The sequence below is a fragment of the Monodon monoceros genome, unplaced genomic scaffold (genome assembly GCF_005190385.1).
Source record: "Monodon monoceros isolate NGI ecotype Baffin Bay Population unplaced genomic scaffold, NGI_Narwhal_1 Super_Scaffold_17, whole genome shotgun sequence".
Taxonomy (NCBI): Eukaryota; Metazoa; Chordata; class Mammalia; order Artiodactyla; family Monodontidae; genus Monodon; species Monodon monoceros.
Genome location: NW_021703773.1, coordinates 6,575,764 through 6,599,907, shown reverse-complemented (window position 1 = coordinate 6,599,907; position 24,144 = coordinate 6,575,764). Strand labels below are relative to the sequence as shown.

The window sequence follows — 24,144 nt, the reverse complement described above, 5'->3', positions numbered from 1 at the left end:
TTGACTCATTTAACCCTCCAAATAACCCCATGGTATAAATTTTAAAGATGCTGAACTTTAGGAACAGAGTAAGCAACCCGTCCAAGTTTACACAGCAGGTAAGTAGCAGGACTAGGATTTAAATCCAGACATATTTCATGTTTTATGTCACTAACCATGTTTATGGTCTTTATGTAATAGAGTTTCTTTGCATTTCTAAATCCGATTCTGACCTAATGGCTAAGCCTAAGCTGATACCAGCCAGCCTTTGTGCTCTAACTTTCTCATCTTTTCTGGAGACTCGCCTTTTATGGAACACATAATGCCACGTGGTCCTTGACAGATGTATGAAAAGGAGGAATTCTGAGAAATGGATCCATTATGCATATGTGGCATTGTGGTTGTATTTGCTCTGAACCTTCACAGGGCTGTATCTCATTATATGCCACCATTTCCGTGGATTAATATATATATATGCAGTGTGAAACGCACCAAAACTTTGGATTTTTCAAGAAATAATGCTAGCAACAGGTTAGGAATATTCTTCAAAAACAGTTGTCTCAAGAAACAAATTGTATTTGTTGTATTTTTTTTTTAAGTGTCACCATAAATGTCCCCGCACCACCGCTTACTTTAGTCTGTAGCAAAGGAGGAAAGAAAATGACCAGGAGTCTCCAGATCCAGCTAGTGTTAGAAATTGCCAGTGTTAGCATCTCAGCCACCTAGTGGTGGGACCAGATCTATCCCTGTTTCTCCACCAAAGAAAAGAAGCAGCTACCACGTTGCCAATTAATCCAGGGTACAAATGCAGGCACCTACAAGCAAAACTGTGAGGACGCAGAATTGGCTTTTATTTATTTATTTATTTTTTTGCGGTGCGCGGGCCTGTCACTGTTGTGGCCTCTCCCGCTGTGGAGCACAGGCTCCGGAAGCGCAGGCTCAGTGGCCATGGCTCACGGGCCCAGCCGCTCCGCAGCATGTGGGATCCTCCCGGACCGGGGTACGAACCCGTGTCCCCTGAATCGGCAGGCGGACTCTCAACCACTGCGCCACCAGGGAGGCCCCAGAATTGGCTTTTAGATCTGGACCTTCTGTGGTGTTTTTCCCTCACCACTGCTACCCTTACTCTGATTCTTTTCTTCCACTTGAGTCACCTCAGTGGGTTTAGGCTCTGCTCTCTCCACTCCGCTTCGTCCCATCCAGACTTGCTCTCAGAAGGGATCTGCAAAATTTAGTCACGCTCAGATATTCATGAACGATAAGGATAAAAGTGTCAGATATCAGGTAACTAAGTCTTAAAACCAAGTCAGTGGAGGCTTTGGCTCAAAAACTTGCATCATCCACAAAAAGCCACCACCATGTACCCGGTTTTCTCTCAATAGGGATCTGCGCTCTATTCTGGAGACCTTCATGCAGTCAACATAGAGGAATGTTCCATGTGTGCTGTCTTATCCTCCCCATCGAAGTCATCCAGCAGCCCGACCTTGGTGGACACGGAGCCTATCATGGCCACACTCAACATCGGATCACTTCGGATTAGCTGCTCAGCCCAGACACCCTCAGAGCCACGTAAGAACAATACCCTGACGGGAAGAGGCTAGAGAGAATGGGATCAGGAAGAATTAACTCCTCTCTGAAAAACTTTAATGATGGAGAGGAGGAGAGGTTGGGCCAAATGACCTATAAAATCCCATCCAGCTCTGAGAATTCTGTACTAGAATTAGTGGACAGTTGAGTCCTTGGGAATCCTAGTCAAATGAAAAATGATGTCCATCTTCTAAATGGAATGCACATAACACTGTTTTTCTCCCATCTTAAAGAAGATCATGGAGTTGTAAGTGCTGTTATTGTTATGAATCAAATATCAGTGAGCATAGCCATTGGTATTTTATTATCATTAACAACAGGTGTTACTATTGTTGATCGGCTCTCATTGGATCCTGTAGGTGTTCAAGTTACTATTCCTAGTTTTGTGGGTGGGAGGATGAAGCACACTGTGTTCTACCACACTCTTTGTGGGCTAGACTACAAAAAAATTAGTCCAGTCTTTGGTAGGTGAGCTTTGGTGGGTGAGCCAGCTACCTCACAGACCCTCACTAAACAACCAAACACCTCTCAGCACCCAGGATTTCAGGGTTTTTTGCAAATAAATAAATAATAATAATAGCAAAGCACTTCCTGAATATCAAAGGGCATTGAAAATCCCGACTAAGGAACTGGGAGCCATACCTCTGCTGAGCTAATCTGAAGATGTATAAAAATGCCTCTGTGTTCTGCATGTCAGTCCTTAGCTTAGCAATTAGGGTCACTCAGATTTACACAAGATTTGTGTGTGGGTTGAGTGTGTGTGTGGGTTTGCATCATGCTTGCAACTTTCTAAAATTGGACAGAAAAGTATTCACTGTGTAGGCGGTATCATCAATGTAGAAATGAAAAATGCCCACTGAGTAAAAGCAAAGGGTAAGCTGACAACACTGTAAGCCACCTAGCTAATCATTGGGTGACTTGTCCTTCCTATTATCATTTTTTAAAATCTCACATCCTATATAGGCTAAAAAGATATAAACCTATGATTTTTTTTTTTTTTGCGGTCCGTGGGCCTCTCACTGTTGTGGCCTCTCCCATTGCAGAGCACAGGCTCCGGACGCGCAGGCTCAGCGGCCATGGCTCACGGGCCCAGCCGCTCTGCGGCATGTGGGATCTTCCCGGACCGGAGCACGAACCCGCGTCCCCTGCATCGGCAGGTGGACTCTCAACCACTGCACCACCAGGGAAGCCCTAAACCTATGATTTTAATTCTGGTTTCTTTTATATCTGGTGATTCTCATCCTTTCACTTATTCATTTATTCATTCAACAAGAATACATTGATTTTGTATGTGTCACATACTCTGCTAAACTGACAGGATTGGTAGGAGGAAATACAGGAGAGAGGGGAAAAGGGTTGGGAAGAAGGAAGAGAAAATGAAAGAATGTCACAGTATTTGAGTCATCATGCAGTGTGAGTAGGTGCTCTCCCCAATGCAAAAGGGAAAGTTTAGGGAAGAACATATTGTGTAGACCTGGCACCTTTCCTTGTGTGGATGTCATCGTACCCATTTGTGTGACAGGAAATAGAGGTCCAGACAGGCTCTCCTGTGCTACCTAACACAGGAAGCAGCAGTAGAGTTACATTCTGAGCACATAGGAATAGCCAAGGACTGTCACTCAGAAACCTCGCCCATTACTCCAGCATCACAGGAATCTACCTGGAGTTTGCATGTAGAAATTCCCAACCCTCAGGGAAGCCTGTTTGGTTCTCTTAACCATTCTTCCTATCTCATACTAATACTCCTCTTGCAGCATACCAAGCAGGTGGCAATGGGAATGCCCACCTCCAAGAATTATCAGTATAAAGGATTGTGAAATTCTGCCAGGAGGGAGAAAACATCTTCCACGCTGAGCAATTTTCTATCCCTTCTTCTGAGACAGTGGTTCTCAACCAGGGGTGGTTTTGACCCCAGAGGTTGTCTGACAATGTCCGGAGACAGCCTTGGTTGTCACAACTTGGCGGGATGCTATTGGCATCTAGTGCGTAGAAGTCAGAGATGCTGCTAAATATTCTACAGTGCACAGGTGCAATATGTCAATAGGACCAAAATTGAGAGCTCTCACTCTGACATATCTGCTGAGCCTTTTGTGGGCTCAGCGGGCTTTCCCACATCTTCATGGTCATGACAAGGTTACACGTAGAATCCATCTAGGACCACCAAGGCTATTCCATACAGTGGTTCACCAAGGGATGTTGGAGGTGGGGGGACAGCAAGAAGGAGGACTCTCCAAAGGACCAGGCCTCCTGGACATCCCCACGGAAAACTTTAGGTTTCTCACTGATGCTCTAATTACTGCCCTGTCACGTCACAAGGACAGGTTGGCAAACCTAGGTATTGAACTAAATAATCTGTGGCATAATCTAAACATATAACAGTAATTAAGTCTGACAACTTAATGTGCTCTTGAAATTTAAATGTAAAGTAGTAATCTACAATTAAGCAATCTTTTGCTTAATAATAGCACCCTGCCAGCCTGGAAGAATTTCAGGTAAAATACTGTGTGCTACTAGGTAGCAAAAATATTGACACTAGTAAAATGTACCCAGGCTACGATCTGACACATATTCAAATTAACCGTTGCTCTACCAGAAAAGATGGAGTTAAGGCAGAAATTCTGTCGCTGTCCTCCAGCCAGTGTCGGAGCAGTTATGCAGTTACATCAGCTGATGTGAACCTGTCTCTACCCAATAAGCACATTTGACTCTGAAAGTCAGGATATTCCGAGCCCGTTATTAGAGGGAACTGAAATCAGAAAGTGCAGCTCAGAGGAGAAGTTTCCCCTTTGAGGGAAACTGATCTCAATATTTTATTGAAATTGTCAACCAAACCTTATGTATTTTAATATATATAAAGGGAATGGGCATGGGCTTTGAACTTGGTGCCAGTTTGGGTGTGAAAACCCATCCATCCTTTACAAACCATGTAGCCTTGGGCAAAGCATGTAGACCCTGAGTCAGTTTCATCATCTTCAAAGGTGATCTAACTCAACTTAATTCACAGGTTTGAGGGCACCGTGGTGTCATTCTTACCTCCCAGCTCACAGCAGCCCGAGGGATCTTTTACAAACATTTATTGGATAATGGCAGTTTTCTCCTTTAGACCCTGTAATGGTGACTCATGACAATTGCAGGAAAATCATGTAGGGTCTTGCAGGCCAGTAGGGAGCCTGAACTTCCTCCTTCAGTCTGTTTATACTGGCTCTTTCCTGCCTTAAGTTCCTTATCCCATTCCCTCTGTCTGGATGGCTTTTGCTCATCACTCAGGATGGCATTCCAATGTCAGAGAAGCCTCTTCAAACTCTATCTAAGGTCACCTCCCCAGGTCACTCACTAGCCCCTAAAAGTTGGGTTTTTTCACAGTTCTTATCACTATCTGAAAACATTTTGTGTTTGCAACATATGGTAACCGGGGCAGGGACGGTTCATAGTCCTAGTCTGCAGTCGATACTCTTTAAAGATCTGTGGAGGGAGGATAGCAAGGAAGGAAAGGTACCTAAAGCAGATAAAGCATCTTGCACGTTTCTGAGAATAAAGTAGAATCTCATTACCCCCAAGTCTCCCTGCATTATGAAAATCCCAGAAGTTTGTTCAGGAAAAACAGTTGAAGGTATTCAGATCCCATCATCAGTAAGATTTCCCAGTGAGTTTGGAGATGTGGTCTCCAGCCACCACGCAAACCCTCCTCTTCAATAGATGCATGGACGAGGTTAGCCCCCGGGGCCTCTGTTTCCTCACCTGAAGCTAAAGGGTTTTGCTAAAGTCCTAAGGCCATTTCTAGTTCTAACTGTAAACTACACGTGTTGGGCTCCTCCTGTGGCGCTTCCGTGTTTACCGTGAATCTACCTGGAAGCATGACTCAGAATTTTAGTGGCAATCAGAAATGTATTCAGCTCTACTCTGCGTGAACAAGAAGCGGCACTTTTATGGAATGTTTCTTGGGGAGATGGGAGAGGTGATAAGTACAGGAAGGCGCCTACATACGCACCTTCAAGTTGAAAACGTCCGAAGATGCGAACGTGCATCTGGTTCCAGCAAGGAGCCGGATCCTGTGCCATCCGCGTCAGGCGTGAGGGAAATGGCAGCTTGCCCTCCATCTCCTATTGCTGACAATCCTTCAGCTCTACCATCTCCCACCTCCTCTCCCTCCTCCTGTCAGTAGCTCTTCTTGCCTGTTCACTCGATGCCAGCCCCCGTGTGCCAGCTGTTGTTCTGTACTACTGTACTTTTCAAGGTACTGTACTGGAAGATAAAAAAGGATTTCTTTATTTTCTGTGTTTTTTTTATGTATTATCTGTGTGAAAGGTATTATAAACCTACTACAGTACAGTGCTATATAGCTGATTGCGTTAGCTGGGCTAACTTTGTTGGACTTAACGAACAAATTAGACTTATGAACATGCTCTCGGAATGAAACTTGCCTGTATGTAGGGAACTTACTACATTGTAGAGCATAGCATTCTCTCTGGGAACAAAACCTCCCTTTGGATCTCCTCTTTCCCCCGTCCCCATCTCAGTGGCCAGTTTCCCCACCCCCGTCCCTTTGTCTGTCTCTCAGGCTGTCTGTCTGACCCACTGGCTCATCTCACCCACCCTCCCCTACCACTTACCTGGCTTGGGAAACAAAAAACCCTCCACATATTTCACCTTCTTCAAGGCAGCAGAGAATCTGAATGACAAGCAGAATGTTAACTTTCACAGTATTATTTCCCTGTTACATACATAGAATTCTCAGAAAAGTTCAAGAAAGGTAACCAGTAGTTTTAAAGCATAACTTTTGATGAGATCATCATGTGTTTGGTTTGGTTTGGTGGTTTTTTTTTAATCAGGATCCTAGTTTCCTCTTTCTCTTTTCCCTTTTCTTTCTTTACCCTTTCTGGGGGTGTTTAACTTGGAGACCAAAACTCTGGGGTCATCCTTGTTTTTGAACAGGTTCAAAACAGGTTTTGGACAGGTTTCCTCACCTGTCCGCGCATGCTAGGGCTGTGTTCCAGACCAGAGCCGGGCATGGAATCTCTTTGGGATTCGAGGCTCGCAGAGGGAGATGAAGGGCCTCACCTCCTAAGGCAGGAGCTGAATGTGAAGACAGAGGCCCCATGACCTCCCACCCCAGTCTTTAAGGAACTCCCAAGACATCAGGGGTTGGGGAGGCCAGCCAGAGTTGGGAGGAAGAGACAATCTTGCTGAAGAAGAAAGAGACCCTCAGCCCAGAGAGGATCTCCAAGAGGCAGAAGCACCAGGAGCCAGTAAACCAGCCGCTGTGCCTCCACAGGCTCTCCTGGGGCAGCACCTCCTATTTATTCAGTTTCCTGAAGGTTCTACAAGCAAGTGCATGTAGTTTGAGGCACTGCCTGCCTGAGCCGTCACCCGGCACTCCCAGTCGGTAGACAACAATTGGATGTAACTTAGGCTGCCGATAAGCAACTACAGGGAGAACGTCACCCTTTTTGTAATTCACTTGAAGTGCCATTTAGAAAACATCCTACACACACACACACACACACACACACACACACACACCCCAAACTTCTGGAAAGGAGAGGCTGAGGCCATTTTTTTTCTAAATATAGAGAAAGATTTGGGATTTGGGCATGAGAGTCACTTTGCTAAGATAAAGCCTCAAGCGCCACGGTGTGCTTCCGCATCCTTGTCTGTGTCGCAAGCCACTTCGTTTGCATCTGTCCATCTCATCATCCCTCCCTTGTTGCTGTCTGTGTCTACAGGGTGTACTCGGTGCTTCAGTGACAATCCCGGGAAGTCAAAGTACCGAAGGATCCCCATCCTCACTGAACTGAGTAAGTTGTGTTTCCAGGACAGAATTCAAGGGAGAAGTCTTTGTATCTGTATTTGATGTCCCAAGGGTGTCTTTAGGATCCACAGTCAAAGGACTGAGGACCAGAATGGGGCCCAGAGACCATTATGTGTTTGACTGGCTGTTATATTGGGCTTTTACCTGTTTGGTGACGTTGACATCCTCCAGCAGAGCCTGTCATATCTGGGTGTCAGGGTGCAGGAGTAGCTCCTGCCTTCTCCGTTCTTCCAGGGGAGGGGACGTGGATTTGAAAACTGCAAGAAGGGCTCTCCCTAAACCAACTTCTCTACCCGTCAGACGTCTTCCTCTCCTCCGGTGCTACCAGGGCAGGCACTAGAGTGAGGCAGGTGAGGCCCCCAGGGTGTAGACTTTAAGGAAAGGCTCACTCTTGGGGTCTTTAAATTTTGTGTCCCTTGTGTCTTCTTAATCCCAGCCCTGAGCGGTGCTCTTCTAAAATGGAAATACTCCATGCAGAAATAACAGGATGAGCCGTTATCTCTCATCAACACCTTATGGAAAACGCACGTATATGAAACTTTCCTAGACGTGAGGAGCCCTGGGGGCAGCAAGAAGGGCAGGGAAGGCAGGTGCCTGTGTGCATTGTTTGTGATTCACCAGGGTAGACACTGGGATTTAATACTGATAATAGTTGGTGAGCAAAAGGGAAGTTACCGAAGAGGGGGTTTTACCTTTAACACAGTTTGGACCAACTCAAAGATGATCTCTAAAGCTGCTCCTGGGCGTGAGATTTGACTCGATTCCGTAGCGTAGCAGACATTTTAGTGGGATTTTTATGATTCAGCATGTGTAAGCTGAGGGAGATTTATACCCAACTAGATGAGCAGACCTCATAGTCCCAGAAATGAAGCAAGCAGACAGAGAGAGGAGCCAGTAGGTGACACCACCAGATGATTTGGGAGTGGCAGTGCAGCAGGTGGGCAACAGTCTAGCCACCCTGGATCCCAGAACTGCAGCTCTCCAAATCCACCTTTGAAGATCTCAGATCCCTTGAGCCTGACTTGTACCTGGCAGCCTATCTGTAACCACCCTAAAGCTGATGGCTGCAGTTCTTACTTATATTTCATTTTTAGTTTGCTACCGTTCTGAGCCGTCTCTGACTCCGAGGTGTATATACACTGAGGGCATTAATCAGAAGACTGTCATGTAAGTTAGAGTGGTCAGGAGGGACCAGCCAGCTTCTCACCGGCCTCAGAAATGCATCTGGTCACTCTCCAGGGATGTACAGCTTTGTTCAAGGAAAGACTTTCTGGCACCAGGCAGCGCCTGTCAAATTAGCCTAACAAATCACCTGCCAGCTCACTCAGTTTCCGTTCTTTGGCCACAGCAAGGAAGGGTCACAGTGACATGAGAGCTGCAGGTCTGCTGGCCAGCACTCTGGTCCAGAGTGTACAGTGGCCTGCAGGAAAATGTCTGGGGATGCTGAGCCACTGGTGTAGGATGACACGGCAGGATCTGGACAAAGGCTCCTGGGGTGTGGGTGTGCATGTGTGTGTGTGTGTGGAGGGTTGGCAGTGCAAGAAGAGGAATGTTTGTGCACACAGGAAATGTGGGTTGATACTAGTCATACCTCCTTCATCTTTTATAAAGATGCGTAGTTCTTGGAAGAAAATGATTCCTTAATACCAGCAGTCTATCACTTCCCCCAAATGTACTAAGGAATAATTTTAAGAATTAGAGACTAATGCAGTCTTAGTTAGGAACATACTCTGAGTTGTATGTCCAGTAGATTTGCTTGGATCTGTAATATGACGGTCAAGAAGTTTGAAGGGTCTAAGACTTAAGGCTGCTTGCAAACTAACAGGTTTATCTGCCCAGTTTCACGGATGTGGACAGAAGATGAGAGACCACTGGGTCAGAGACGATGAACAGTTTATTACTCACATCAATAGCAGTAGCCAGAGAATCATCACTTTTGTGCTGGCTTCCCAAGCCCTCGTTCCCACAGGAGGACATGAAAAGGTCCAGGTGATACCTGGACCCACCATGAATTGCTTTGTAAGAGAGGAACCCTGAGCTTCGGGAACCAGCATCTTTTATAATGGGCAGTAAGCATGCCTTCCCTTTGCTCTGGTAGGAGATATCACTATCTTCCAATGCTATTCTCTATACAAACATTTTTGAAGCTGTAATCTTGGAACAAAGGCAGTCAGCGCCTCTGCTGTCCTCATAGAAATGACGGATTTCCCTGACTACAGAGGCTGCCTACAGGGGGTCTGAGTTGCAGCCTGGGGCCAGCATAGGTTTGCTAATGGATAACTTGGCCACTGCTGCACAGGTCTGACTAGGATGATTCTTGAAGCCCTTGCTGCTTAAAGTGTAGTCCATGAACCAGCAGCAGGAGCATCTGCAAGCTTGTTGGACGCGCAGACTCTCAGGCCCCACCTTAGACCCAGTTAGACCCAGAATCTAGATTATAACAAGATCCCCAGTTGATTCACAGGCACATTAAATTTTGAGAGGCACTGATTAACCCGTTCTGGGCCCAAATAACTCTTAAGGACCCAAGTGAATACCACGCCATCTGTGACATAGCGTATGGAGAAAAAGACAATAACGGGGGTGAGCAGATGTTCCTATTTATGTCTCTTGTCCCTGTGCGATTATGTGAAGTGTCCCCTTTTTCTTCCAGAAGTGTCCTGTCTTGAAAGTTAAATGATTAAGGGTGACATTCTGGACACTTGCTTGGAGAAGCTGAGCCTGAGGTACAAGGATATCTCCTTGATGATGAAGGTCCCCAAGCGGGCTTCCCATCTTCAGGGGATGAAGATATTAATACTTGGAAAGAAAAAACTATATACTGCAGTTGAGGCAGGTCCCACTTTGACCCTAAAGTAGGCATCAAATCCTTTGAGCAATGGTCCCTCCTTGGCCTGCCTGGTCCGGAAGTCCTGTATCCTTCATCTTGTCTGCCTGCCTTTCCTTTTTGCCTCTTTCACTTGCAGAAAATCCTTCCAACATGCACTTTATTGAACAGCTCGGTGGGCTGGAAGGAGACCTCTCGGGAGTGAGCCTGCACCTCAGCACGTCCTTTGCCACCGGCACTGTCTTTTCTGGCAGCTTCTTGGATTCCCTCCTGGCCACGGTAGGTGCCAAGGAGCCCCACGACCAAGCCCCTGCCGCAGGGAGAGTGCGTGGCTCAGGACTCGGGTGGATGATGCTAACTAACGCCTCGCAATTCTGCGTGCTTATTGATTTTCCAGAAAAGCTTGTCCACGCACATAATTTCACCTTTGCTCATGACTACCTGGCAAGGGAAGCCAAATGCTCACATTTTAAAAATTAAAAACATGAAGCCCTTAGAGCCAGAACACTCAGTCCCGGGAGGAATGAGCACATCCACAGAACCCACCTTTCAGCTTCAAGTGCATCTTGGCTGACCAGGCTCTTTGGCGTCAGAGCTTGGGCGGTGATCCTGCTTTCTCTTCTCTCTAAAATATCCCCAAGCTATACAGAAATCGTCCATGAAAGGATGCGGGGTTCGAGGAAAGGGCTTTGTTTCTTTGGCCTTTGGTGGTGTGAGTTTTATTCAGAGCTGAGTCCAGTCTCCCTCCACGTTGCCCCTCTTGTGAGATGCATTTTTTTTTTTTTTTTTTTTTGCGGTACGTGGGCCTCTCACCATTGTGGCCTCTCCCGTTGCAGAGCACAGGCTCTGGACGCGCAGGCTTAGCGGCCATGGCTCACACGCCCAGCCGCTCCGCGGCACGTGGGATCTTCCCAGACCGGGGCACGAACCCGCGTCCCCTGTATCGGCAGGCGGACTCCCAACCACTGCGCCACCAGGGAAGCCCCTGGGATGCATTTTTGCCTGCACGGTCATTCTTTCCCTGAGCAGTTCCCTTGCATGGATTGCAGGATTTCCATGAGTAGAATTTATTCATTGCGTGAATGCCTATTGAACACCTTGTAGGGTGCTGTCCTAGGTGCTGAGGACACAGCAGTGATGAAACAGACCAGTCTCTGCCCATGTGGAGCTCATGCCCATGGAGGAGGTTGATACACACATGATAAGTATTATGTCAGATAGATAGAAGGGTCACGGTGATGTGAGATAGGACGTGTAGGGTTTGCGGAAGGAGTTGAAAGTTCAATAAGGCGGCCTAGGAAGGCAGCCCTGAGGAGGCGGTATGTGAGTCAAGTCCTGGGAACAGGAGAGCACGTGCCTTTCTGATCTTTGGGGAAGAAACATTCCAGGCAGAGGGAAGGTCAGGTGGGAGCATTCCCAGGGTGTTCAAGGAATTTGACTAAACCTTAGGAAATCTGTGCGTAGCCATTTGTGAATGGCTGCAAGAACTCCTGCGGGGGAAATGCTTGTAACCCACTCCCTCACAGATGCCTCCTACCCAGATGTTCCAAGAGAAGGGCTGCAAAAAGGCTGAACATCTATGCACAGATGCTGACACAGCACAAGGCTCTGAGCACAGTTTGCTAGACTGGCTGCCCTCTGGAATTCTGCATAGAAGAGGCATCATTCCTGAATCGTATAAGTGCCTCAGAAGTGCAGTTTGCATTTTAGGGGAGCGTGGTCAGGGCTCATGCATCGCCCTTATGGCCTCAGAGGATTCTGTTGCCCGGCTCGGCTCTGTCTCCCTAAGCCTTTCGGGGGAGGCTCCTCATAAACCCCGTTGAGCTCTCAGAAAGGTAATACCGTGTCAGTGACCGTTTAACATTAAACAGGCTGATAGACTACGAATTTCCTAAATTAAGCAGGATTCAGCCTTGACTGAGCCAGAGAGAGAGAGTCAGTGAGGGAAGTCAGGTCACTTTCCTGGAAAGGTAGCTCCGTCAGGGAAAGGATTTTAAAACCCTGCCTGTCATGGATACTTCAGTTACCCTGCCCATAATTAGGGACCGGAGTGTCAGGCAGGAGGTGACGTGGTGAGCTGGATCTGTCTGCAGGACACATTTTAGAAGGGTTTAAGGTCCCCGTCCTCTTCAGAGATCCCTAGATAGCAGGCAGCTTTGTGACTTAAACTCCAGCCTCGGTTAAACTCCACTGGCTCACACAGGTAGGAGCAAAGTCACAGACTCTATTTCGACTTAGTGGGAGGAGCAGGCTGGGCAGTGAGGACCGAGAGAGTGTCCAGCAATATGCACATCCCATGAGCCAGCACGGGTAACACGAACTTGGTGATGAGGCTTCTCAACACTCACCTTATGAGAGTGACCCTGCGACCTCTTTGAGGAGTGCCCCTTCCTCCCAGGCTGCCTTCAGCCGTTGTGTCTCATTCTGCTGGAAAATGAAATTAGCTGTGTAAAAATTCAGGAGTCTATTCTGAGGCCCCATGGTGAAGTCTGTGGGAGAGAGAGAAAGCCACACATGGTGGCCTGGGATGGGGGACAGTCACATGAGGCCACAAGCCGCATTGGACCCTCAGCCTGCCCTTGGGGACTCCTGGGAAGTGCCTGGCTTTGGACTGGCACTTGGTCGTCTGACGAGGCCATGAGGACGGCAGTGGAGCTTCAGGGTACAAGGCATCCTGTATGTCAAGGGGGCTGGCTTGGAACTTGAACTTCTTAATCTCTACCTAGTGGCCTCCTGCCCCAGCTCTCAAATCCTTGATGACGAATGGCCCAGCAAAACGAACACACTTTAACACTGTTTGGAGCTCCAACTCCAAATCTCTGGCCCTGATGAGCTGAATTAGACCCTTGAAAATGCTCAGGGGATGCTGCCCACTTGTTTCCCTCCCGCTGGACCTGGTACTACTGGCTCCACTTGGCTTCTAAGGACGGGGGTGACTTTCTATCATATCAGCCACAAAGAAAGAAAGAGCCCAAGGGTCAGGGCTGAGCCTCCAGTTTCACTGTGTCTGCTCATCCAAGGACAGTCTGGTCTTGGCTGGCCTCCTGACCTTCCACCTGCTCACTGGCGGTGAGAGCAGTAGCCTCTGCGAAGAAGAGAACATTTATATCCTCTCGCACTGAAACCATCTGGGGTCACTGTGGTGGCCCCACAATGTGTGTCCAGCACACCACTTCATTCTCCATACGTATTGGAGCGTGTCCTTGTGCAGGCTTGCGGGAGGAGGGCCAAGGTCCCGATCTCCCCATAAAGTTAGGGTGGCAGTCACGGGCCCTGGGTCATCACTCCCTCCATCACATGCCCACGGCAGATACCACTGACACTCACGGGTCTCTCCCTCCGCATCACACCTGCGAGTCTTTACCAGCACAGACCTTGAGGCGGCATCTTCCAGCAGTTTCATTGTTGAGATAATAATTAGAGCAATATCTGGGGTAAGAACAATGGTAACATCATCTCTCAGGCACTTACTTAAGGTCTTTGCTGAATGCGTTACCTGCAGTTTAATTGTCCCGTCAACCTAACCAAGAGGATACAGTTGCTAGCCTTGTTTTACAGATCAAGACTCTGAAGCCTAGAGGGGTGACTAATGTGCCAAAGGTCACAGCACTTACAGATGACAAGTTGGTTTTCAGACCCAAATTCCTAAGGTTCCAGAGAGAGACCAAATCCATTACGACCAAATCCACTGCCTCTCCAGAAGGCTCTTTCTGTGATTACGAGTGTCCTTTCAATACGCTGAGGTTGAAGTTCTACTTGAAGGAATCCGCCTCCCGGGGTGCTCCAGAGTCCCTGAGGGGTGAGCTGGGAGGAGAAGACCAGGGTGCACCCACCCTCCCCAGTGGCCACCCACCCCTTCCCCCCAGTCAGAACTACTCTACTCTCATCTGGGTCTCATACGAGGCTCCTGCATGAGATTTGATTCAAAGAAGGACTTCTGTTGTTGAGAAGACTAAAAACCACTGCCTAGAAGTTATAGAGAATCTGACCAACAGAGAGGCATAAAATAAGAGAGCCACATTCCTGTTCTCTGTCTTCCAAGTCAAGTCTCTAGCTCCCAGTTGGGAGTCTTGTCCGGGAGACAGGAGTCAGCCATTCCACCCCATTTTGCACATCCATTTTGTCCCATAATTTCCCTCCCCAAGAAACATCTTCCAGATTCGGGTCTTCCTACCTGCCGTCCAGCTTGATGCTCCAAGAGGTCTGTTTCCCATGGCTGCACAGTCAGAGGTTATGCTTAGAATCAAAATGTGTGTTTCCCTGGTGGCCGTCCTCTGCAGAAGGGAAAGGCTGTGGACTGGTGCGTTCCGAACAGGCTCCCTCAGGATAAAGGGGGCTGACACCTCAGCAGCTTCTGGAACAGGATGAGGTCACCTCCTTGATTCGCGTCTCAGTGAACTCTGTTTCGACCTAATATTGCGGGGCCTTCTCTTCCTTCTCACCTGTCCCTGGAAAACTGCACTGTGCTTCCAGGTGGCCCGTAAGAAACACAAGGAGGATGAACTCACAGGTCCCGAGGAGAGAACAAAGCCTGAAAAATGTGGCGTGAACTTGTCACCGCCTGAAAGTACTGAAGTTCTGTTTTAGATTGTCATGTAGTTTTCCCCTTCTATCCCCTGATATCCCTGTGATTTTTTTTTCCAAGATAAAAATAATGGATTTTCCCTCCAAATCTTCTGATTCAGCCAACACTATGGCTTCAAGTATCCCCTGGAATACTACTGTAAACTCCTGGCCCAGGTGGAGAAACATGCCCCTAAGGTGTAATTCGGATTTACTTTTAACCCTCAGCTCAATGCTGTATAAAAATATGGAGGGCTCCCCTGGTGGCGCAGTGGTTGAGAGTCCGCCTGCCGATGCAGGGGACACGGGTTCGTGCCCCGGTCCGGGAGGATCCCACATGCCGCGGAGCGGCTGGGCCCGTGAACCATGGCCGCTGAGCCTGCGCGTCCGGAGCCCGTGCTCCGCAACGGGAGAGGCCACAGCAGTGAGAGGCCCGCGTACCGCAAAAAAATTAAAATTAAATAAAAATATGGAGGCGCACTCAGACCCCTCCATATGGGAGCAGGACTCCCATATGGCTTTATAACAATAGGATTTCAAACCTGGACATGAAGTAGGGAGCATTTTCCTTTACTTATAAGGGAGGTAAGGAAAATAAGAAAAGTTACCTGGCTTGAGATTTCAAGTTCACTCAGCTGGTTAGTGGCAGTTTTCCTACCATATAGCCTCATTCTCAACTTAGAAGTATTTCTCAGAAAATGTGGGCCTTAAGACTTTTTGAGATTCTCAGAATTAAAAGTAGTGAGTGGCCAGGATGTTAGTATCTATGTTATTAAGGAGTAATATGAGAGAAACCTCAAACTCCACTGTAGCTAAAAGCTAAAACACTTTGGGCTGCAACATTTTCAAGCATCAGAAGTTCGAATTCTGATTGAACTGATTACATTAGATATTAGAGATATTAGATATTAGATAATATAAATCTGAATATATTAGAAACACTATTCAAGTTTAGAAGTCCTAAAATGTTTCATGCACATTTCAACTTTCATATTTTCTTGAGAAAGAAGAAAAGAATGAAAAACAGAAAAAGGAGAGAAGGGAGAGAGGGAGGGAAGGAGGGAGGAAAGAAAAAAGAGACCCATAATGGCAGTGCCATGGAACCCCAAATAATAAGAATGTAAGATGAGCTCAGAATAAGGGTGACATGTAAATCCCACAATTTTCCCCAATATAGAATTGCAAGCCTTTTGATGTCAAAACTGAAGAAATGATAGGGTCAAAAGCTAGCCCTCTCTCTGTTAAATATGTAAAGTACATGTTTCCCTAGAGGCATCGACACCAGGATAACCCTAGAAATTACACCTTTTTTTTTTAATCAGTGGAGAAATATTCTAACAGCGTTATGTTTGATCATTCTACATTACGGCCACTTGTTCTTAAACGGATTGTGGTCCAATCTGGATTTACATCCTCCACTCCCTCCTGGATTTCAGGGGGCCAGATCCATAAGACCCTTCTGGGTAGAGGATGCAACGGGGAGGGAATATACGGAGGTGACTGTCAGTCAGGAGGTTCGTTCTTTCAGTCTGGACATTAGGATGGAGAAGGTGTTTGAAGTCATCTTTAATCTGAAAAATATTGTAAAAGTCCTTTTCTTTTTATTTTCTCTTAATTTACATAGATTATATTATTTCCTAGGTCGCCTTCTCCAGTGGGCTCTACATTTTGCTAACAGTATTGGTTTATTTGTTAAAATTCAACCGCCAGTTGCACTCAATATTCTGACAGCTGTTTTTGCACTCAGTTTTTAAAAATCATTTGTAATAATTGTTTGCAGCAACCTTTGCACTGAATATTCTTACACCTGCCTGGTCCAATGTGCTCTTGAAGACGTGAATGTTAAGTAGACAAAGTCTGTCTGAAAGAACACATCATTTAAGGCCTGTTGCTCAGAGTGTAATTTGAGGACCACCAGTGTCAAAACTACCAGAGGTGCCCTTTAAATTCTGATTCCCACTCCCGTACATAAATTCTGATCCAGTAGATCTGGGATCCCAGAAATCGGGTCTCATGAGTATCACTGCAGGTGATCCAGGTACGTGAACACCAGTGTCGAAGACAGCACGATTCAGTGGTATGTGCTGTATATCTCATTGAATCCTGCAAACAGTGCTCAAAGGTGGGTATTATCATGTCATCTTCAAAACCATAGAACTATGACTGAGGAAGAATACACGAAGTGTCCAAAGGTGTTTCGGTCCGCTAGGATGTGCCAGTCCAAGATTCAAACTCAGGTGTGTTCCGTACAAACAACTAGCTCTAAAATGCAGAATAATAAAATAGAGTAAAAGCCAGTGGCCATGGGATCACAAAGAAAGGAAAATTTCATTGTGATGAGGCCAGTATAGGGTCTGCCAAGGGGAAAGATGAACCAGATGTTCTAAAGCAAAGGCATGAAGGAGGAAGAGTGTCACGTGAGCAACTGCAGATTGACTAGTGTGCACCGGAGAGAACCATGGCTCATGGAGGTGAGCTCGGAGAGGGAGCTGGTGTCAGATCTTGAGGGCTTTGAAGACCGTGGAAACGAGTCTGAGCTTGGGTTTACTGCAGGTTCAAGGGATGGGTGGTGGGATCTGATTTGCGTTTCTGGACAATCTCTCTGGAAGCATTTTGAGCAATGGATTGTAAATGAGAAAAAGAGCAGTAAAGAGGTGTGTCTCATAACCCAGACTTCAGAAGACAAGTCCCTGAATTGGGGCATGGAGAAAGTGAATGGTAAAATTTCTCAATAACGATGGAAGTCATTCCTATTATTTATAATGAAAACAAAATTACTGATTTTTATGTAGGTGCTATATAACCATGTAAATTCTCATTTCTACTGGAATAAAAGTTTGATTTAGATAAGACAAAGGGTAGGAAATTTAGAACATTATATAGATAATAATGGATTTAAGAAAACCTCATGGGCAATTATTACAATGATATTTCCATGTATGTCACTGCCTAGTCAACACTGAGTGTGTTGGAATCCTTTGGGAAAAGAGTTTAAGAAAATGGCTTGGCTTATTCAGACTCAAGCTACTTTCAAACTAAGTTGACCCACACGTCAAATCGTCAATCTCTGGCTTCATTTTGATGCCAAATATTCTGAAATTCCATTCATTTTATACTCCACACCTACTGTTTTCAAAGTACACCGTAACAACTGTGGGAGATTAAGTTAATACCTGTCCTCAAATAGGTCAGAATCAAAAGGAATATAAGTAGATTCATATCCGGAAGATTCAAGTGTAGACGCCAATAGTAATATAAGTAGCCCCCTAAGGAAAATCTCTAGAAGCCTCTATACATATTTTAAATACATGTTGATGATTATTAGGGTATCTGTGGCCTGATACACTCCTCTGGTCATTTTTGGAAGCAGGGACACCCTTGGGGTCAGTGTCATGACCCCCTCTTCTCCTACTATTACAGTGTAAGTCCTCCCCAAAAGAGCAGGAACGGGGTCAGTGCTATTTTCTCTGCACTTTGCCTAACCCAGTGCCCTACCCAAACTGCCGGCTTTGGGATGATTTTAATGATAATGAGAGACACTGCTTTGTGCCATCAGATCCATTTCAAACAACGATGCCCACTAAATCGCCACGTCTCTCCACCTCCACCTTCTGACTTTGCACATGCCTCGTCCTTGTTTTCCAGGCGTTCTACAATTACCATGTTCTGGAATTACTTCAGATGCTGGTGACAGGAGGGATCAGTTCTCAGCTGGAACAACATCTGGATAAGGAAAAGTTCTGTGGGCTGAATGACAGTTACTCTACCGTTTCACCTGGAAGAATGCGGTGTAAGCTGGGGCTTCTGTCCTTAAACCAAACCATTTTGTCAGACATTCAAGTGAGTCAACTCTTCTCGTAGTAAGAGCGTCCTAACCTCCCTGAGTTTTGGAAATTGATCCAACCTGTTTGGGTTCCTAGATCACCTATAGCATATAAATAATAACAATAATAATGACAAAAATCAATGTAATTTATATTCATAGTGTATTTACAATTTACAGTGCATTTTCACATGATAACTGTTTTTTGCAACAATTCTGAGAGATCAAGCCATTGTTAGTATCCCCATCCTCCGGGTAAAAACGTGCACAGGAAGCATCAGAGAGGTCCCATAACTTTGTCCCTTGACAAGGATTTTAATAATAAGTGTAATGTTAATATTCACTGAGCATTTGACCTGGGCCTGTCTGCTTTGTTTGCTTGTTTGTTTTTCACTTAATCTCTCCAAAGGTTTACATGGTAGGCGTCGTTATTAATTCCATTGAACAGATTAAGAAGCTGAGGTGCAGAGAAACGAATACTTACCTGAGACCGTATTGCCTACCAGTGACCAAGCAGGGTCCCTCTAAGGCAGTCTGACCCAGGGCCTGTCCACTCTCCCTACGCTTGAACTACTAAAGAAATCTGATCCGGACTTCCCTGGCAGTCCAGTGAATAGGACTCCACGTTTCCAAGGCAGGGGGCACAAGTTCGATCCCTGGCCGGGAAACTAAGACCCCGCATGCTGCGGGGCATGGCCAAAAAAAAAAAAGAAAGAAATCTGATCGTGTCACCTGAAATCAGGCAGAAGGATTCCACGTTTGGGCCTAAGAATCTGCCTGGGCTAGCCAGTGAAAAATGCTTGAGCTTTCTTAGTCCTCTGAGCTAACAAACAGTAGATTATAGCAAGGAAGAAAATAATTCTGGCAAATCCCAATGAGGCATCTGGGCATTTGGGGCTCTGTGTCGAGTCCAGGCTGCAGTGAGGAATCTACTGGTCAGCCTGCCTTTTGGTTTAGTTTTGAGTGGCATGGCATTTGATTCCCCGGTGTCACCGTCAGGGGCAGGCCTTTAGAGGGGCCTGAGCAGAGCCCCTTCTTCACAGCCCTCTTCCTGCCTCTGTGTCTGCTGTGTCTCGGCAGGTACTGCCAATAAGGGCGAACCCCACGCTCTGTGCATCTGAATTCCAGGTGCAAACAACATTCCAAAGCTCCCTCCATGGTCCGGTCCTTCGAATTTCTGTGGTCCTGGGTTCCTCATCTCAGGCTGACTTGTGAGTGATTCTAAGCCCAGGACAGCTGCCACTGGCCACTTCCTGTGGGAACCAGAGGTGGCAGCGGACTGGTCAGCCCTTTCTTCTCCATTTATGTCTGGTCCTCTGTTCTTTACCCTGAGGAATCACAGAACTAAACAGACAGTTCTCTTTTGACTTCCCTGAACGCACTGGCTACTGCTTTGGAGCCTGCAGTCTACTCAAGGTGCCTTGTTGGCAGTAGCTTGAGAGCAAGGTCAGGAGGAGGATGAGAAGGCCGCTCTCTCATCGTGTGCCTTAAAAACTGTATTTTCCGGGCTTCCCCGGTGGCGCAGTGGTTGAGAGTCCGCCTGCCGATGCAGGGGACACGGGTTCGTGCCCCAATCCGGGAAGATCCCACGTGCCGCGGAGCGGCTGGGCCCGTGAGCCACGGCCGCTGAGCCTGCGCGTCCGGAGCCTGTGCTCCGCAACGGGAGAGGCCACAACGGTGAGAGGCCCGCGTACCGCAAAAAAAAAAAAAAAAAAAAAATCTGTATTTTCCAACCTGGTGCTCACTGTGACTTCTTGATCGTTACCAAACCAGCAGCAGTAATAAAAACGAGCATAGCCCCTTGCCACACCACGCCCAGACAGGCTCCTGAAAGACCAGAGTCATGAAAACAGCTGCCGGTATTAGATGCTCAAAACTCATGGTCAACCTGATTTCCAGCCCACTTGCTACTGCCACCAGAGAGGTATTAGGAGGGAGCTCTTGGGTCTTCCAGACTTCCACTGGGAGAAAAGGCAAGTGACACTCCAGTAAGTGCTTGTTATAGCTTGATTCGAGTGCCACCAGACGTAAGTTTTTCTCTCTTCTCTCCCCAGCCAAGAAGGACCTTTGGGCAAATATTCTGCGGCTCGTTAGATAACCTTGGAGTCCTGTGCCTCGGCTTGTACCGCATGATAGATGAGGAAGAGCGCAACCCAGAGCACAAAAGGGGAGTGTATGCTGGTGTAGAAGGCGCTGGCCACCGCCCAAGCATGAGGGCCAAAGCGACGTCATTCTGTGTGAAAGAGACGGCCAGAGCTTAGGGCCCCCTGATGCAACAGAGGGTGCTGGGGAAGTAGATAACAGTGTAGGATCAGTATAAATAATATGAATGAACCCTGGTGATTGGGATCCAGGTAGTATTGGCCATGTAAGGAGAAGGGTTTCTCTGTCCCCAGTGAAATCTGAAATGCAGACCCAGATTTTCAGTCAGGGTTCTTTTGTAACTTACCCCTCATTGATGCCTGTGCGACTTTTTTAAGCCGAAAAGCCACTGTCCACACTGGAAAGATTTACTTGTTCACTGCCGGACTCGCTGGGTAAATATTTACTGAGTGCCTTTTTTCTAGCCACTGTGCCTTGTCCATGTAAGATACGGGAGTGATGTGTAGGGATTTCAGTTTAAAGAAGATCATTCTGGCAGTAGTGGGGAAGAGAAAGAAAATGTGTGTGGAGGGGAGAGGAGAAAAGAAAGGGTACTGGGTACCAGCTCCAGACAACACAGTAAGGTAGGTCCAGACTAAGAGTCTCGTGGTGGGAACGGGCAGTACTCGGTAGAGAAGGAGAAATTAAAAATAATAGAGTGGAAATGGATCGATGAACCTGTTTCAGGAGGAAGGGGAAGGAAGTCAAATCACTGAAAGCGGAGTAGTCATGAACACGAAGAAAGACAGCTTCTCCGCTCGCAGGAGAAAGGGAGGAAAAGAAAGGATGCCAAGGCAGATCTGGCTGTGGATGAGGGGTGCGCTTAGGGAATGTTTACGTAACACCAGGATTTCTTGGTGATGTGCAGGCATAGCCCTGGCTGAGAGAAAAGAGGGGGAAAGTCTCTAGGGAGTTGAGAAAGACGTAAAAGTTACATTAGTCACTGAGGGGAATGAAAAAAGGAGTTTACTGTGCATCTGTAGAAGCAACAGTGCAAAGGGAAAGGACAGGGGATGGAAGTAGCCTGAAGAGCGGATGTAACCCAAGAGTAAGGAAATGAGAGAAAGAACGAGGGGAAGTTGTGGTCAGAGACTGATTTATTGAAGGGTGAGATTTTAGAGGCAGGATGTGTCAGGAAGTTACAACAGCAGTATGTGGTCAGGAAAGTGGTTGGGAGATAAAGATCACTGGGGAGTGGAAATCAAAGAAATTGGTCTGCGTGTTGGAGTCGTAAATCACGGAGACACTGCAGGCACATAAGGTGACGGTGGCACTAGAGTTTGAAAGAAAAAGTGTCCCATGTGCCAAAGGCCTAAATAAACATGGAGGTGTGTGGATAACACTGAGGTGACTCAAGAGGAGGGTGGTAAGGCTGTAGAGCATGGACCACAACGATGCGGGGAGCAGGGATGCTCTGGAAGCAGCACTCGGAAGCCTGAATGATGCTGACCTCCCACCCCCGTCTCTGTCTGTCTGCCTGTGACTGACCCCCTACACCTCTGGAAAACCTGTGGACCGTGGTAATTGGGAGAAGGTGTAGCCCATACTTGGGTGGACCTCAGGGAAGGAAATGATATTCCTGTTTGAAAGAGAGTATGTGGTTACAGCAGATCTTGTTTAGAATATCACAGAGGTTACAGGGGACTCAGTGGGCGAGAGGGAAGTGGGAAGATTATTCAGTGAAAGATCAGTGGTGACTTGTGGTGGGTGCTTAGGGAAGAAGAGGGATTATTCGGGGCAACACTGGAAGTCACGCAGGGTTCTGCTACCTCAGCGTTCTGACAGGGACACTGGCGTCTTCATGAACCCGCCTCGTGTTCTCTGAGGATTTGCCGTGTGCCTGATTTCCTGCCGAGACATCCTGCTTCTCTGCGGAGTCTGTCCGCGCAGGTCCAGGCTCTGGGTGACCCTTGAAACTCATTGACTCACTATTTGCTTACCCGTCAAGGTTTCAAATAAACCTTTGGTTACTTCTCTTTTTCCTCCATTGGGCAACCTACATTCTGTGGGAAAGTTGGCGGCAGAAACATGAAAATAGGCCTAACCCAGGATGGAAATATCTGGCATGCACGTAATCTTCCAGTTTTGATAAAGCTTGGCTAAGTGCTCAGAATTGTGCCAACCGAATTCATTAGGGTCGTGGATATTAAAAGCAGAGAAACATATAGTTGGAAAAGCCATTAGAAATCAATTAGCCCAAACCATAGTCCCATCCGTCTCCCATTAAAATGATGAGAAAAGCAAAGCCCAGAAGGGAGGTGGCATGCCTAGGGTCAGAGGTGGTTGGTTTCAGAGGCAGGCGTGAGAACTAGTCTCCCAGTTACTAGCCTGGGACCTCTCCTGTTGCGCTGTGCCAGAGAGTTGTTCTTTTTGTTTGTTTGTTTATTTTTTACTATTAATCAGAAACTAAAGCAAAGCAAAACAAAAACGTTTCCTCTTTGGGCCCAGCAAAATGACTTTCTTGTTTTGGCCACTGCCTGCAGCCACACTGTCCCAGCTGCAGGGGCTCGGAATTCACCTTTGGCTCTTCTTACAGGTTTGTGATCACCCGGCCAGAAAATGAGTTTATGCTGCTGCCCTCGGATCTTGTGTTTTGCGCCATCCCTTTCAGCACCTCCTGTTACAAAAAGGATATTTCACCTCCAAGTCCGTGTGAAATTATAAATATGGTGCCACTGACGGAAGAGACGCTTACAGACATAAATTGTCCTCCTTCAGTTGACCAGGTCAGCGAGTCTGCAGCCCAGCCACCCAGTACATCAGTCCGTTCGCTGGAGCCAAAACCAATCCCCGTTGGTGATCCTAAGCAAGCAGTGTTGACTCCAAGTGGTAAACTCTCATCCCAGACACACCCAGGTGAAACCAGGAAAGAAAACGGAAAGGAAAACATGGAGGAAACCACAGTGGAAGATGCCTCTGCCTATCCAGAGTCAGACTAGACCTGCCGATATTTCCCAGGAGCTCCTGGCTCACTCCTTACGAGGCATCTCCAGAGGTGGTGACTTTGAACAAGGAAGGAAAAGATGGACGCCCGCCATTTTTGTGGCCATTGCTGAGGGGTGGATCAGCAAGCCCACACTGTTTGGGAAGAGACAAAAGTCCGAGCTAATCCCACTGGATCTGGTGTGATAAATAAAGAAATAGATGATAAATGCCTCTCTAAGGGAAGTTCATTGCTCTGGGTCTCTTGAGCAGAAAACGTGATGGTTGGACCTGTGTTAAAGACATTGTTCAGTACTTGCTGGGTTCCTCCACACAGGGAATATAAGAAGTAATCAAGGTAAAAACGAGAAGGATTTAGACATAAGAGACAAGAAATAAAGTGCCCCCAAATCAAGCATCCTATGTTCTTTATCCTCAAACAGGCAAGTAGTGAACTCGTATATTATCATCTTCTCTTTTTCCCTCATGCTT

At 46.9% G+C, this 24,144-nt stretch overlaps 1 protein-coding gene across 5 annotated transcripts in view; it reads left to right on the top strand.

The window, feature by feature from the left end:
• KCNU1 (potassium calcium-activated channel subfamily U member 1) overlaps nucleotides 1-23,312 on the top strand; it is a 172,943-nt gene extending 149,631 nt beyond the window's left edge. Inside the window, exons 25-30 of one of the 5 annotated variants that reach the window (XR_003794232.1) lie at nucleotides 1,362-1,548; nucleotides 7,290-7,361; nucleotides 10,342-10,481; nucleotides 18,411-18,605; nucleotides 20,643-21,125; nucleotides 23,267-23,312. Coding sequence is in view for 2 of the 5 variants with exons in the window: in XM_029226625.1 (XP_029082458.1) it covers nucleotides 1,362-1,548; nucleotides 7,290-7,361; nucleotides 10,342-10,481; nucleotides 18,411-18,605; nucleotides 20,643-20,849 (801 nt within the window). In the remaining 3 variants the exon portion in view is untranslated. Of the gene's footprint in view, nucleotides 1-1,361; nucleotides 1,549-7,289; nucleotides 7,362-10,341; nucleotides 10,482-18,410; nucleotides 18,606-20,642; nucleotides 22,453-23,266 lie in introns of those variants that run through there. The other 4 variants (XR_003794233.1, XM_029226625.1, XM_029226626.1 and 1 more) reach the window with 4 other exon arrangements.
• The last annotated feature ends 832 nt before the right edge of the window (nucleotides 23,313-24,144 follow it).